Below are 15,465 nucleotides of genomic sequence, written 5' to 3'. Positions count from 1 at the left end.
CATGGAATTTGTTTACCATCAGTCAATTGAAGGTTAAACTTTAAAACAATGTTGGTCGTTCCCATGGAATATTTTTGACTTAATGGTATTAGTCATGATATGAATCTCAAGGTATGAACGAGGAGAGATGAGAGACTTATATGCTTCCCAAATTTCTTCAAAAGGTAATGTTATACCTGACTGTTTCCAAATGAGTTCAATATCATAACGTGAGAAACCTTGAAAGATAACGAAGTCAGTTATGAGACGTTTTATGTTTAAAGCTAAAAACCTCCATGTTTGCATAAGTATTGCTACAGTTAAGTGGTAATGTCTGACTTTAGTAATGATGTTAGCTAATGGTGAGTCAGGCTTTGACACTAAACCTTTTCCGGCGAAGTCGTCGCAAACGAGCAGAGTGTTTGAAGGATATTTTTTGAAGGGGTATTTTGAAAGTTTTGACAGAATGTAGTTTGTAAGTCGTTTCATATCGTAAACTCCTGAGTATTGACGTAAGTGGTGTTTGTCAATAATTCTTTCCATCTCCTCAGAAGTCTTTTGCATTCCTGACTGTATGAACTCTACGATGGCATAATATTTCCTCTTACGTCGAATGTAACGTTGAAGAAATTCAATGAGTTCACTGTCTGGAACTTTAACGACAGAGGCTTGAACTTTTGACATAAATGTTTTCGCTGTTGAGTCCATAGAGTCTGAAGTTGCTGATATAATGATTTGGTCATAATATGAGTCATTTCCTAAACGTTCTGTTATGAGTATATGACGAATTAAATTAAATGTCTTACCTGAACCCATCTTTCCACAATAGAAATAAACGCCATTTGAACAGAACTCAGAGTCCTTACTGAAAGGAAGAATGAGAGAAGAGTTAAGTTTGTCTGTAGTTTCATTCATGTCTTCATCTACGTCATGTATTAAATGCTTCATTTTATCTCCATTAAAAATGCAAGTCAGAAATATTCAGAACATAGCACCGAGTCTAACTGACAAGAGTATAAAGATATACTATGAACACGTTATGATGAAACCAACCAAAATTCAAGAAAGTCAGTATACTTATGAATATCCAAGACACTGGGTAGAGTATGTAGGAGGTGAGAAAGCTATTGAAATAAGACAGGTTCGAAGTATTCCAGCAGGAAGGACAATATTATTGAAGAACTTTAATGTTTTGAGGTATAATGATGAGACAAAGAAGCAAGATAGTTTTCCTGTTGCTGTGTATGTGAACCTAGACACAGGAGATGACATGAAAGTTTTTAACACAAAGCTTCAAACGGTAGTGAGAGAACAACTGACTGCGGAAGGACATCCATTACCTTCAGAAGTTAGCATAGCATATAATTTTGAAACAAACTCAATAGATTTTAAAGTCGTCTCTGCAAAGAAGTCAGGTTTTACATTTAATGAAGCAGATGTATATTCGAATGAAAACTTCAAAGCTATTGCATGGTTAGATAATGACGATTGCTTTAAGAAAATATTTAAATTCAGTGACTCAACGATGTCAATAGATGACCTTCGTGGAATGTTACCATCGACGTTTACAGTAGAAGGTTCAGCAGGATTGCTTACAAGATTGTCAATTGGTGGTATTTGGTCTCGTGAGAACATTGTTATAAAATCCAGTATAAGTGAATTTGCTGAAGAATCTATATTATGTCTTTCAAACTATATGTATTCGCCGCCGAAGCATTATAGTATAACAAACTTTGTCAGTAAGTTTAATATAAGACTTGTCGAACCTTCTTCAATGAAAGATGTTGTGCTACCTAAAGATGGAAAGGATGGACTCATTATTGAGATGATTTTAATAGCATATTAAATGAGCTTGTTTTTAAAGGTCATTCATGATGAAATAACTGTTGTAGAAGATGTTAGCAATTGTTCAGACATTTTATTGAGAATAGATGATATAAGAAAGAAGTTTATGAATGAGAATGTTTATGTTTCATTGACTTTCTCCAGTAACGAGAACTTTTATGAGATAATATTGAAGAGAGATGATTTTAATATGGTGTAAATGGTAGCTTGGGCAGCTTTAGGCGCAATGGGAACAAAAGCATTAGCATTTGGAGCAAAAGCACTTGGAGCTTATGACGCAGTAAATAAAATGAGTGGAGGAAGAGTTTCGAAGACATTAGATGCAAATAAAGGAAAGATTGGAGGCTGGGTTGCAAAGAAGTTAAGATTAAATAAAATAGGGCTCATAAATAAAGCATCCAATTTGGTTGCGACTGAGTCAGAAAATGCTTTAGGAAAGGACGATGAGTTTGCAAAACATGCAAAAGACTTTAATGACCAGATGAAAGGTGAAACAATGCATTTAAATAGATTCGATGGAACTCTTCCTCCACCAGTAGTTCTTCCGTATGGTCCCTATGGAATGTATGGAAACCCTTACGAAAGACCATTTGACCCATTGACTGGTGGAAGTAATTGGTATCATTACGGACGAAGAAGAAAGACAGTCAAGTTGGAGACAGACGTGAAGAAAGCAACTAAAAAGAAACCAAGGAAGAGAGTTATAAAGCAATGAATTCAACAGGTTAGAAATGAGGGTAGAAATGAGGTGAGATATACCCTTCTACCCTAAATTTATTTTTGCGCTATGTTTTCATACGTGTGAGGGTGGTGATATCATTAATTTTTAAGTTTATTTTTTATTTACTGAAAATTTTTATTTTTATTTGGATGTAAATGACGAAAACTATTGAGATAACAAACTACAACGGTCATGAGTTCAAGAATTTGTTCTTCGTTCCTCGTGAAAATACATTCTATCAGATACGAGGGAGAAAGGGTAAAGTTAGTTTGAGCGTTTATGAAGGAATGAAGAATGGAAAGTTTATACAAGCATACGATACAAACGGTAAGCGTGTTTCATTAGCTTTGTCAAAACTTACTAACATTTATTTTGACAGTGATTTTGACCTATATGAAGAAGAAAGTGAGTCAGAAGAATATGAGCTGTTATGTGAAGCACAGCAATGGGAGGAGTTGCAATACTTTTGTAAGTGAGAACGTTTATTTTTACATTAATGAAGTCATTAGTGGTTGGCGGTTTTGTAAATATTTAAGGTTAAGTTGGTGTTTGTGTTTGTGTTGTAAAATATACGTTAACGGTTTTGTAAAGTGTCAAATTCACAAGTATTGCGTACGGAGGAACGCAGTGCCACAGTACACGAGACTTGTATACTAACTTACGTATGTTTTTCTTTGTTATAGTATCGAACTTCAAAACCGACTGTAAATGGGAAACCATGTATGGCTTCTGAAATGAACTTCATTCTACGAAAGCCAATAGCTTTTGTGACAGATGGGTCTCTTAACCATCTTAACGGGTAGTCAAAACGATAGCCTTCATGCTTTACGGTCTCTGTCTCAAACTTTTGACCGACATTCGTAAAAAGTTCATCTAATGGTTTAGTTGTAGCAACTCTTGAATTTTCTTTTTCTATTGAAAGCATATTTTATCTAGAATAAAAATGTCAAATGAAACAGCGTCTATGAGAGAAATACAACACAACCGACAACTCATTATACAAGCTCTAAATAAGAACACAACAAACTTTTCAAACTATTCTAAGATATCTGAGTCATTGAAAGAAGGAAACTTAAAACTGACTTTAAACCCAATGACAGATGAGTTTCTGTTTCAAGACAATAAGAACCATACTGTTTGTATAAATCCAACAAAAGGAACTTTAAACGAGAAACCTATATCTGAACTTCTTTTGAAAGCAGATGTTGGCAACAAAGCAGACAAAACATATGTAGACGATGCAATAGCAAAAGAAGAAGAAAGAGCTGACAAAGCTTATGCAACAAAAGAACATACTCATCCTGAACTAGCAGACAAAAAATATGTTGACAATAAAATGTCAAGTGAAGTGACAAGAGCTGAAAACGAATATTCTAAAAAGACTCATACACATACTATATCTGAAATAACAAACTTACAAGAAACCTTAAACAGGAAAAGTGCCGTTGGACATACACATACCATTGCAAATATTGCAAACTTACAAGAAACCTTAAACAGGAAAAGTGACGTTGGACATACACATACCATTGCAAATATTGCAAACTTACAAGAAACCTTAAACAGGAAAAGTGCCGTTGGACATACACATACATCTTCTGAAATAACAGACTTAAACGTTAGCCTTGAAAATAAAGCAGATAAAACATATGTCAATGAAATATACCAAAGTTTAGTTGGAACAAAAAATATTGAAACTATTGTTGGTGACTTTTCTTTCAATGAAGAAAACAAATATTTTAGATGGCAGTTTGTACACTCCTTAAAAAATGGTATACGGTATAAACTCATTCCGAAAAATAACAATGAAATGTATGTAAGCTATAAAAAGAACGATGGTACACAAGTTAAAGTTCCATTAGACAACAACTGCTACTTAAACTTATATGGAGACGAACAAAAGAAATATTTCCGAGTTTATGAAATGACAGATATGACATTGCCTGACCCAGCTCCAGCACCATACTATTATGACTATGGAGATGACGTCAGAACACCACATGTAGATGAACAAAAGCTAACATTATATTTAGATTTTTATAGATATAAAAGATATAATGCAATAGAAAAAACGAGAATAGTATACTATTATGAAGATGACAGAAATAAATCTTATAGTCAAGACTTTACCTACCCTGAAAACATAAGATTATATTATAAAAAATATTCTGACTTAAACCAGAAGAAACCTGAAATAGTTGCACTATATTTTAAGTTCAAAAGAGACAATCCTATAATATCTCATATGTTTGATTTAATGAACCCAGTAGGTTCTATTTATACATCTATGGAAGCAAGAGGTCCTCAAGTAATGTTTGGTGTTGGTGCATGGACTCAAATAGTCGACAGGTTTTTGTATTGTGCAAACTCTTCAAAGGAAACAGGTGGAAGTAAAACGATTTCAGGTGAAAACTTACCTGCGCACAGTCACTACATAGATTTAAGTACATCTCAAGCAGGTTGGCATAAGCATAGATATTGGGATTGGTCAGGAATGACAAAAGGTAAAGGATATGATGTTAAAGACGAGTTAAGTTTGCTATAAATTGTTACTGGAGTGACACTCAGGGAGAAGGAAACCATACACATTTCGTTTCAGGATATACGCAAACAACGGGACAAAGTAAAGACTACATGCCACCTTACATGACAGTTTACGCATGGTATAGAATTGCTTAGTCGTCATTTTCAACTTCTTTAGCATATTCGTCAGGAGTTGTCTTATATTTGTTAGGAACTGTCTTTGAAAGTATACCACCTTGAACTTTGACAAGTTTGAAACGAGGTCTGACAATAGTAGTTTTATCTTCTGCTTGCAGTGTGTACATTTTGCCATGTTTGCCTAAAACTTCATAATATTCTCTTGTATACTTTCTTCTATTTTTACGAACACGAATGTGAGTACCTGTCGGGTTCCCATTGTTGTCATAGTCAATAGTATTTTCATATGGGTCGCGTTTAGGTATTTCTATTTTTACTTTGTCACCTTTCTGAAGTTTGAAGCCCGGCATTCTTTCTTGTTTGTCTCTTTTGACTAAATTATTAAATATATAGTCTTTCTCTAAGTCAGGGTTGTTTTTCATTTCTTCGGGGGAGTGGTTTCCCAAACCTTTTTGTTTACGGCTATTGTAAATATTTAAAACTTGTCTCATCTTTGCCTGGAGAAGTGTCTATATTTGTCGTCATATGACATTTCATTTGCTTCACCACCTTGTGGTTGGTTTAAGTCTCTTAACATTTTTATACAACCGTCAATGACACCAAGAGCAGAATGGTTTTGGTCGACAATGAAATATTGGTTTACATTTTTTGAACGCAGATAGTTTTTAATATCGTCTGATTTGAAAGAACTTTCACAGTCAGATGTCAGTTTTGTTGGATGGTATTTGTCAACAAATATTGTCAAAGCTGCTAAGATATCTAAAATATTTTTGGACTGTAATGGTATGGCTTCACAGTATCTTGTGTTTTGACCGACAAATATTAGCCAGTATGGTGGTCCATCTTCTCTATACCTCGGAATGTTTTCCAAGATATCCATAAACCAAGCATTTGGTGTTGAACTAAAGATTTTTACCATGAGTGCTTTCTTTGTCGCTTTAGAAACATAGGGGTCCTTGTTTGGATTCGTCATTTTTTAACCCATAAGAAATGGGTTTATTTGGCGCGTTAGCAGGAGTTGCATCCAGATTTTTACCCGCAGTGGGAACAATAGCCAGAGGTGTATTTGGAGTTGGAAGGAAGATTTTGAGTACATTAGGTATACTTAAAGAGAAAGCACAACCTATTATACAAACTGTACAGAAAGGTTGGGATGTAGCACGAGATGCAACAAATCTTATTCCAAATCCTGAAACAAGAGGAAAAGTTCAAGGATGGATGGACAATGTAGGAAGACAAGCAGGAAACTATTATAACAAAGCAAATGACTACTATAACCAAGCAGGACACTATATGGACCAAGGTGAAAGATTCTTTAACAGAGGATATAACCATGCACAACAGTGGGTAAACAATAACCAACCGCAACCACCTCAAACGTGGGGAATGTAAAGTTTTTTACTGAGATGAAATGAACAATACAGCATTGAGACAAATGGGTTCAAGATGGATTTGTCGGCTTCCAGCAGTTACACAACGTGTTTGTCAAGTTCTTCCTATACCTCAGGAAGTTTTAGACCGACTTAAAAAACAACAACAACTAGTTGAAAACAAACCAAACTAAAATTTTTTACTGAGATGAAATGACCGAAGAAGTTGAAACGGTAGATTTGACACCACAAACAAAAAGTTCAGAACCATTGTCAAAACCTGTCAAAGAACTTACAGATGAAGAGAAAAATTCAATAATAGAAAGTGCCAGGTCTGGAAATACAAACCCTAACTACAAAGTCACTTTTCATAAAAATGGAACGGCTAGTATCTCAAAAAGAAACAGACTCTCACAAATAAAATATTGAAGTCTGAAGGAGCTTTTCGAGACAACAGATGGAAAAGTTTACTTCACTGACCAACAGTTCATTATAGAACATCTCATTGACTTAGAGTCGAAATATTCTAAACTTTACAACAAACACAAAAAGTTGAAAGGAAAACAAAAACAAATGGCATATGATATTTATGAAGATGTTGACGACACAACTGTTCCTGCAAGTGAGGTAAAGTCAGGGAACCGAAAAGTGACGAAAAACCGATAGAAGAAGAGAAACCAAAAACTGAAGATAAACCAAAACCAAAGTTTAGTTTCCAAACTAAACCAAGTCAACCTTCATTAGCTGGTATGGGTTGGCGTCAAAGACTTATGGCAGCGGCGGTTATGTAAAGTAAAAGAAAAAAATATTTTTTTATTTTTATAAAAATGCCCCCATATAGAATGGATAGAAAATCTGCTAGAATAAAAGCAGAGTTGCAAAATATGGTTGGAGAGTTTCGAAGAATTTTAAATATAGGAAGGGAAGACCCATAAAAGTCTATGACAAACTGCTGGTCTTCGCTACGAAATGGATTTGGAAACAGCACGTGCAAATTATCCAAACAGACTAGAGAGGTTAGAAGAAGAACGTCTTATGGACATGCCTTTCGATGTTAGTGAACCTCAAGTTGAAGGACACGACGGCTTTGCCAGATTCTACTGGAAACATGACGAACAATTGCATCCTTTGAGAAGGAAAAAAGGAAAAGGTGAAGACGCACATGCTCCCATGGAAAGAACAAGATATGCATATGAAAAGTATCGTGAAGTTAGAAGTCAAATTACATCTGGTCGAACCTTTACAGTAAACTTTGACGAAGGAAAGAACAAAGAAGGCTTCATGGGAGTACTTGCTGCCATACAAGACGGAAATAAGAAAGGACACAATCTCAGATTGACCATAACAGATTTGGATGGTCACATTTACTATGCACATGGCAATGAACAAACAGCCGCAAAACTTCTTGACGCTTTCAAGACTACAAAGAGAGAACAAATGGTTGACTCCGACTCAGACATTTTGAATGCAATTGAAGGAATTGCAAGTGTCAAGTTCGAATGGTACCAACCTAACCCTCAAGCAGTCAGACAACATGCTGGATACTTCCCGTTCAGAAATAAGTCTGACATTGACTTGACAAGGTATGGAATTTACAATTCAATTGAAACAATTGTCAATGAACCTTGCATTCTTACATGTCTCAGGAACTCTGGTCTTGTTACAGATGAGAAAATGAAGTATCTTGAGTCATGTGTGAAGACAAGGTACATTCTCAGAGGTCAATTGGCAAAAATTGCACCGTTGGCAAATGTCAATATCCGAGTCAACATACCTACAGCTAAAGGTTCTTCACATGACGACTATGTTGTTGACTTCAAATTGCCATGGTTGAAGATTGTAATTGTCCACAACCACTTCATGTTGAACGAAAGTCTTACAAACCCATTGTTCGGAAAAGGCAAGTGCAACATTGTCAGAGCTGTAAACATTCTTTTCGAGAAAGGTTTGTTGGAACCAATTCCAGATGACAAGCTGACAGAAACTTTTGTACCAAAAGACGAAACAAACTTTTCACTGTTAGCAAGACCAAAAGTTGTTCCAGACAAAGTTCTAGTACAAAAGAAGTACACAATTCCACAAGGAGTTGGATTGTTCGGATACCAACCTGAACCAGAAGAACTTCCAATGAGGTTGCAAGAACTTCAAGATGCTATAAACAAACTTCCATTGAGACATCCAATTGACGTCAAATTGTATTGGAGAGCATCTGAGTTAGGTCAGAAGGTTTTATATGAAACAGGTTGCTTCGACGATGTTTATGAGATAACAGGAGAAGTTTCTCAGAAGATAAGAGACTCACTTGAATTTCCACAAACTGGACCAATTGGTTGCGACAAGTTCGACTCAGATGAAAAAATATACTATGTCGACCTTAACGCTGCGTACATGAGGTTTGTCCAATATATTCCGACTGGAATTCCAAACGAAGATGGTGAGTTCCCGGGAAGGAACTATACAGTTGGAAAAGTCATACAACAACTGTATGATATTAGGAAAGCTTCAAACCCCAAACTTGCAATGACACTCAAATTGCTTATGAATTCGACATGGGGATATTCCATTAAGAAACCTCAAGAGATGAAGAGTAAACATTATGAGAAGGTCGACAACTTTGTTGAAAGGTTTTCTCCTTTTGTTTTGAAGTACGAATTCACTCAAGGTCAAAGTGGCTTAGTAACCACATTAAAACCTATTGTCGAACATTGGTCTTACCCTCAGTTCGCAAAGGCAGTCCTTGACAACTACAATGAGTTCTTCTCGAAGTCAAATCCAAAGTGAAGGTTTACTATGAGAACATTGACGCACTCATGACGAACGAAGAAGGGTACAACAAACTCATTGAAATGGGAATGGTCGGCGAAAAGATGGGCTGTTTTAATTGGAAAAATTTTCCGAAGTTCATGTCCTCTCCAAGCGTAAGTACTGGGGCATACTTGAAGACGGCACAGAAATAAAACATTGCATGAAGTAAAAAATTTTTATATTCCTTCCTAGCTAATTTCCGTTTAATTTCATGGTCGCCCTCGGAGTCTTTGAATCGGACAGGTCGAGTTACACCATTCTTGGTCTCAAACTCATATATAACCTGTTTGTCTGTATTTTCATCGACTATGGCACGAGACACGAACATTGACCAAACGGACAAAAAGTGTCATTTCGGATGGTCAAGCAGCCAATCGCATTCGAGCACTTCGAAGAAGCCTTATGTTCCAAGGGAGAGGGTGTCTGGTGCAAGGAGAGGTCATGAAACTCTACGAGCAGTACATCCTCAATGCTGGGAGGACAAATCGTCCTTGGATTGGCAATTCTACCAACTCCTCTGGGACGACCTCCTACGCAACTGGGATAACGAAAGAGTCCAATTCAAAGGTCGGGAACTAATTTTACAAATTACCATTAATTTAACCTACTTATCTAAATAAACACCTAAATTTACTCGGGGTTTCCCCCTAAAATAAAATTTTTTTACTCTTAGAACCACTCGAGGTTCTCCTTACGGTTGTTGAGCTTGTCACCGTCAATGTGTCTGACCCTCATCTTCTTGTTTGGATTTGGAACCCATTGCATACCGACAAGCCTTCCCATGGAAATTGAACCGTAATTTCGAAGGGTAAGGTTCAAGTGTCCCAAGTTGTTGAGGACTGGGGTAAGAACCTTGCCGGTCTCCTTGTTGCGGATTTGGTATGGGTAGGGTTGGGAAATTTCGTAAGCGTCATCGGCAACAAGGGTTGCCCAAACTTCATTTTCTTCGTGTTTCTCTTCTTCTTCCTCTTCTTCTTCGTGTTTCTCTTCTTCCTCGAAAATTCCTTCTTCAATTTGGTACTCACGAAGTACGGTGTTGCATGTTCTATCCTTTCCGAGTACCTTCCAGATGGTGTCAATCTCTTCGAAGAAACGGTAGATGAGTTGGGCAAGGTTTTGGTTCTCTATGTTGTATTGGCGCAAGGTTTCCGCGAAATCGTTCAGGACTTTCTCATTGGAAGCTTGGTTCGTGAGGACTTCGACTTTGAGATTGGTTATCTCTTCCATAAGACTACTTTGGAGAGTCTTAATGGTGTTTGACAGATGAGCGTTCAATTGGGCAATTTGAATTTGAACTGGGCGCTTGTCTGGCAACCTTGAAAGGACATCTGCCATTGAGTTTGGCTTCGGTGCTTGTTCGGACATCGAAAAAATGAAGTGGTTTGAGAATGACGGTTTTACTTCAAAAAGCTTGTTATGACGGTTAAGTCATACAACAAGTTTAAAATAATATCTTGTTCTTCTTCTGAACGTTTGTTGTCTCTTCCGATAAAAGTTTCGAACATGAGAACCAAAAAACGTTTTTTGAGATTGTGGAAGAGTTCAGGCAAACGTTCATATTCCGGATATGTTGGGAGCAGTTCGAAACATCTGATCTGACTTTCGGACAAAATTGGACAATGTCAACAAATTCATCTTTGGTCGGACTGCTTGAAGGTAAGTCCCTTACATGTAAGTAGCTCTGGTAAAGTCTTCTCATTTCTGCTAACTTTTGGAGTATAGCTTCGTAGTTTAGAAGTTTATTTTAATTGTCTTATTCCACTCTTGACATCTAAACGGTAACTATCCATGAGGTCAAGAGTAGCTTTGTAGCTTTAAGTGGAGCTATCTGTTCCTTGACTTCTGCAATTTTGGTTGCAATTGTAATTTGAGCTCCTTCAAGTTCGCCGTCTATGTCGTTCTCAACGTCTTCAACCATAGCTTGAAACTCTTCATCGGTCCATTGAGATTTGGTGTGGGACGAATTTTAACTTGCTTCATTCAAAAAATGTTTTTACTCAAAGCGTGCCATGTATATGGCTATAAAAACTTACCAGAAGGCTTCTTCTTCACATGCGTAAAACATAAAAAAAGTGAAGTTAAAATGAGATGTTTACTGAACTGGCTGAATGTCGCCTTCACAGGTTATGTAGAACGGCTGACCCGAGAAGTGAAGGAGAGACTGAATTGCCAATTTCATATGGGGTAGGGGGTTCTCCTTGTTTGGTATTTTTATCCAAGGACGTTTGTTTAGGAACTTAACAAGAGTTTCTCTTTTGCGTCCTTTATGCCATCGTAGGCTGTCCGTCTGGTATTTGAATTGAATTCCAGTCGAAGTCTCGAGCTGAAGTGTAGACCTTCCAGAAATACTGGTGAACTTGACCTTGGGCTTCATTACCTTGCGCAAGTAGTCTTTTACGCAGTCGTTAATTTCAATTAGGTAAATTGCCTCGTCAAATCCTTCTAGCATTCCGAGTCCTTCCATCCGACAGGAAAATATTTTCCGGACAAAGGGAAAAAATTTTCCGGACAAAGGGAAAATATTTTACGGACAAAGGGAAAAAATTTTCCTGTTGTTCGTCCGTAAACCATTCAAATTTTCGAAAATTGAGAACTTTTTGGTCGAACGACAGGAAAAAATTTTCCGGACAAAGGGAAAATATTTTACGGACAAAGGGAAAAAATTTTCCTTCCGACAGGACACAAACGGATGACTGACGTTCCTCTTCCTGAATGCCTTCCAAAGCCAGAAGTACCGAAAGCTGCAGAACCTAAAGCACCAGCCCCTGCACCTCAGTTCCAGCAAGTACCTCCACCAAATTACTACCAATTTCCACCTCAATGTTACTACCCACCACAAGGCTTCCCGAACTACCCTCCTCCTCAGCCTATGCCTTACTTCCCCAACCCTTGGTTGTTCCAGCAAGCTCCACCCCAGCAATTCCAATCTCAGCAAGCTCCACCCCAGCAAGCTCCACCCCAGCAAGCTCCACCCCAGCAATTCCAATTCCAATCTCAATCGAAGAGAGACCAAGACTTCGAAGAAGGTCTGAACCGCTTACGCAAAGAGTATGCTACAGCTCCAATGGAAGATGACAGGCTTTCAGTCTCTTCCCTCAAATCGACCGATTCGACTCGTACCACAGATTCGGTTCGCGACCGTGAAGACTACCTCAAGCAGTCTGAGAGACTCTTCATCCTACATCATTTACAGTTGGAGCTCTCAAGAACATGCGCAATTACGAAGGTCAAACACCAGCTGGAGACCGCAAAACAGACGTACTCGCAAGAGCCGTCCAGCTCGTCAAGACAAAGACTGAGATAGTCGACTTCATTCTTGCAGCTTGCCCATACAAGTAAAAAAAATAAACAATTACGAGTTAAACTTTTTATTCTTTCTTTTCTGAGTTGTTTAGAGCTGGTTTCTCTTGTAGGAGCCTTTCGTACTCTTCCATGGTCATGTAATTGCGAATTTGGTACGCAATTCCAGGTTCGTTGTTTTTGAACCTTACGTATGTAACGCTTCCATCCTCCTCGGGGAAGTAAGCTGCTAACATCTGACCAAGTTTTCTCGGTGACTCGGAGCTCATTAAAAATGTCACTTTTTAAACGTTAAGTTTTTAGTCTATATTTTACCCTTTGTTTACCCTTTGTTTACCCTTTGTTTGTCAAGGTAGTATTGGAGTGCAATTTCTCCAAATTCTCTGTGTCGGAGTTCTTCAGCATTTTCCAAGGTGTACCTGGAGAACTCAAAGAAGTTGTCAAGAAGATACTGCCATGCTGCTCTTCTGAGTTCGTCGGTATTTTGGAAGTGTTGCACCTTCGAGTCTTCGGACATGAAAAATGACACTTTTTCATTATATAACTGTTATTTTTTTACGAAGAGAACTTTGACACTTCGTCAAAAAAATCCCTGAAATCGTGAAAAAATGACCAAATTTCATTATATAACTGTTATTTTTTTACGAAGAGAACTTTGACACTTCGTCAAAAAAATCCCTAAAATCGTGAAAAAATGACACTTTTTCATTATATAACTGTTATTTTTTTACGAAGAGAACTTTGACACTTCGTCAAAAAAATCCCTGAAATCATATCTTTTATACAAGATAGAAAAAATAACGTTAGTTTTTTTAAAAAAATATTTTTTATTTTGTATGTAAGAACAGAAAATGACAAACACTGAGTTTGAAACAGTTAAAAAGATAGACAATGACACCAAAATGGTTAGAATTGGTGATTTAAACGTAAGATACTCAAAGAAATACAACAAATATTCTTTGTCAGACATTATATCTCCATCTGGAAAAAAAACATGGCATTGGGTTGGAATTGCTTCAACTCAGAAAATTTTGACAAGAAATCCTGAGCTTATGATATCGGTAAGATTCTATGGAACTACAGCATATCTCATTGACAAAAGTCTTATACCAATAGTTTTGTTATGGATTGACCCAGTTGTTGGATATAACTTCATAACATATGGTTCATTCGATACGGAACGTTGCAGTGAAGGCTTACTTTACATCGTTCAGAACCGAAGGACTTCAATACAAAGAGATATAAGATAGGAAGAACATATAATATAACTCAAAGATATGACAGTAAGTCAATAGAGTCAAGTTTGTTAACGATATGAGAGCTGCAGAACAGAACTACTTGAAAAGTTTGAGAAAATGTATGGTGCTCCCACGAAAGGTAAAAACGTTTGAAGTAGATGAGATAGATAAAGCTATAAAATTATTGACGAAGTTGCTGAAAAAATACATGTAAAGCGTTTATTTTTACGCTTGACTTTTTACAATTTGAACTTTGTTGCGTAGATATGAATTCTGAAAGAAGTATGAGGGTCTTGTATGACTTTGTACTTCTCCCATAGTTCATGTCTGTCAAACTTACCTGCCATGGACTCTTTCATAAGTTCCATGAAATCGTCTTCGGACAATCCAGGGAAAAGTACAATGTCAGTAAGTATTCTCTTTACATCCTTACTTAAACTCTTTGCTGTCTGTACACAAATGACAACTGAGATGTTAAAGTGTCTGAGCTTCTTAAGAATTCGACACATATCTTGTTCTCTTCTTTAACAAAGGATGAGAGCAAAGTCATCTAAGATAAGAAGACATCTATGAGGGTAAGTCTTCCAATCGTAAGATTGCAATTTCTTCGAAATGTATTCTATCTCTTTCTGTTTGTTTCTGAAGTGTTTCTTCTCTAATATTCTCTGCATTTCCTCATTTGGGTCTTTAAACTTCGAATTTATATACTCATTTATAGCATTGTACTTCAAAACTCTTCTTTGGTACTTCTTTATCCAATCTAACAACTCAGAGTCTTTTATACATACTAACTTAGACTTCTTTATAATATCTTTGAACGAATTGACGGTTTGGTCAAATTGACCAGAAGTACTACAAATAACAACTAACTCATAGAATGGGTTCTTCTCATCTAGTTCTTGTTGTTGTGCAGCCATTTTAAGATAAGTGAAAGTCTTACCCGACCCAGGTGGTGCAATTAGACCTGTTATACCATTCTGAGCAAATAAGAACTTGTCATGTATGGTTTTATCTGAGCATTTTCTAACTTCCTCTTGTTCTTGTTTAAAACATTCTCAAATTTTTGTCAATGTCAGCAAACTTTTTTTCTAACATATTTTTAGAAAAATTAAAATTTTTATCTTTTAGAAAATGTCTAGCGATTTCGCTATCTATATTCGAGACAAGCTTTTCGACAGCAAAACATCTGTCGACCATAAAATCTTACATAGTGTAAACAAGAAAGGTGAATTTGTTCTAAAGTTCTGTTTCTGGGAATATGACAAGAACCATAAAACATTAAGCAGAGAAGTCTTAAAATTTGTCAATGACAGACTTGTTGACAGAGATGACGCCCTTGGAAAGATGAAGTCCAACAAAAGTTCTTAGAATGCAAAGAAGACACATGCGCTGTTCTTGAAGATGAAATAGAAAACAGAATAGAAGAGCTATTAAAGGACAAAGAACTTTTACAAAATATGGTTCTGAGAATTTGACATAACTCCACCAGAAAAGAAGAAGAAGAGAAAAGAAAGAAAAGAAAGTAGAAGAAGAGAAGAAAGAACCT

At 36.7% G+C, this 15,465-nt stretch overlaps 10 protein-coding genes and 5 pseudogenes across 15 annotated transcripts, besides 2 other annotated features; 9 read left to right on the top strand and 6 right to left on the bottom strand.

The window, feature by feature from the left end:
* Positions 1-3,186: part of a mobile genetic element that runs on past the window's edge.
* On the bottom strand, positions 171-894 carry TVAGG3_0578700 (protein of unknown function, DUF4106 family; the record flags this gene model as incomplete). Its single annotated transcript, XM_051239098.1, has 1 exon — positions 171-894. A coding segment is annotated over one exon (724 nt), but the record flags the coding sequence as incomplete, so codon positions are not given.
* Positions 2,024-2,539, top strand: TVAGG3_0578690 (protein of unknown function, DUF4107 family; the record flags this gene model as incomplete). Its single annotated transcript, XM_051239097.1, has 1 exon — positions 2,024-2,539. One exon carries the CDS (start codon positions 2,024-2,026, stop codon positions 2,537-2,539), a length of 516 nt encoding a protein of 171 aa, XP_051096921.1.
* Positions 2,701-3,021, top strand: TVAGG3_0578680 (uncharacterized protein; the record flags this gene model as incomplete). Its single annotated transcript, XM_051239096.1, has 1 exon — positions 2,701-3,021. The coding sequence occupies one exon, from the start codon at positions 2,701-2,703 to the stop codon at positions 3,019-3,021; it is 321 nt and encodes a 106-aa protein (XP_051096920.1).
* Positions 3,187-3,203: 17 nt separating the features above from the next.
* TVAGG3_0578660 (uncharacterized protein) lies at positions 3,204-3,470 on the bottom strand (the record flags this gene model as incomplete). Its single annotated transcript, XM_051239095.1, has 1 exon — positions 3,204-3,470. The coding sequence occupies one exon, from the start codon at positions 3,468-3,470 to the stop codon at positions 3,204-3,206; it is 267 nt and encodes an 88-aa protein (XP_051096919.1).
* An 18-nt stretch (positions 3,471-3,488) lies between these two features.
* On the top strand, positions 3,489-4,317 carry TVAGG3_0578650 (phage tail repeat-like family; the record flags this gene model as incomplete). The annotated part of the gene is made up of 1 exon (XM_051239094.1): positions 3,489-4,317. A coding segment is annotated over one exon (829 nt), but the record flags the coding sequence as incomplete, so codon positions are not given.
* An 802-nt stretch (positions 4,318-5,119) lies between these two features.
* Positions 5,120-15,465: part of a mobile genetic element that runs on past the window's edge.
* Positions 5,221-6,086, bottom strand: TVAGG3_0578640 (annotated as a pseudogene). The gene has a single exon. A coding segment is annotated over exon 1 (866 nt).
* TVAGG3_0578630 (uncharacterized protein) lies at positions 6,197-6,598 on the top strand (the record flags this gene model as incomplete). Its single annotated transcript, XM_051239093.1, has 1 exon — positions 6,197-6,598. The coding sequence occupies one exon, from the start codon at positions 6,197-6,199 to the stop codon at positions 6,596-6,598; it is 402 nt and encodes a 133-aa protein (XP_051096917.1).
* TVAGG3_0578620 (uncharacterized protein) lies at positions 7,612-8,128 on the top strand (the record flags this gene model as incomplete). Its single annotated transcript, XM_051239092.1, has 1 exon — positions 7,612-8,128. A coding segment is annotated over one exon (517 nt), but the record flags the coding sequence as incomplete, so codon positions are not given.
* Positions 8,189-9,192, top strand: TVAGG3_0578610 (annotated as a pseudogene). The gene has a single exon. A coding segment is annotated over exon 1 (1,004 nt).
* TVAGG3_0578600 lies at positions 9,740-10,001 on the top strand (annotated as a pseudogene). The gene has a single exon. A coding segment is annotated over exon 1 (262 nt).
* TVAGG3_0578590 (MazG nucleotide pyrophosphohydrolase domain-containing protein) lies at positions 10,051-10,746 on the bottom strand (the record flags this gene model as incomplete). The annotated part of the gene is made up of 1 exon (XM_051239091.1): positions 10,051-10,746. The coding sequence occupies one exon, from the start codon at positions 10,744-10,746 to the stop codon at positions 10,051-10,053; it is 696 nt and encodes a 231-aa protein (XP_051096915.1).
* Positions 11,479-11,845, bottom strand: TVAGG3_0578580 (uncharacterized protein; the record flags this gene model as incomplete). The annotated part of the gene is made up of 1 exon (XM_051239090.1): positions 11,479-11,845. A coding segment is annotated over one exon (367 nt), but the record flags the coding sequence as incomplete, so codon positions are not given.
* Positions 12,071-12,720, top strand: TVAGG3_0578570 (annotated as a pseudogene). The gene has a single exon. A coding segment is annotated over exon 1 (650 nt).
* On the bottom strand, positions 12,750-12,950 carry TVAGG3_0578560 (uncharacterized protein; the record flags this gene model as incomplete). Its single annotated transcript, XM_051239089.1, has 1 exon — positions 12,750-12,950. One exon carries the CDS (start codon positions 12,948-12,950, stop codon positions 12,750-12,752), a length of 201 nt encoding a protein of 66 aa, XP_051096913.1.
* Positions 13,533-14,133, top strand: TVAGG3_0578550 (annotated as a pseudogene). Its single transcript has one exon. A coding segment is annotated over exon 1 (601 nt).

This window comes from Trichomonas vaginalis, chromosome II (assembly GCF_026262505.1).
Source record: "Trichomonas vaginalis G3 chromosome II, whole genome shotgun sequence".
NCBI classification, from domain to species: Eukaryota; Parabasalia; order Trichomonadida; family Trichomonadidae; genus Trichomonas; species Trichomonas vaginalis.
This window is presented reverse-complemented; position numbering and strand designations above follow the sequence as displayed.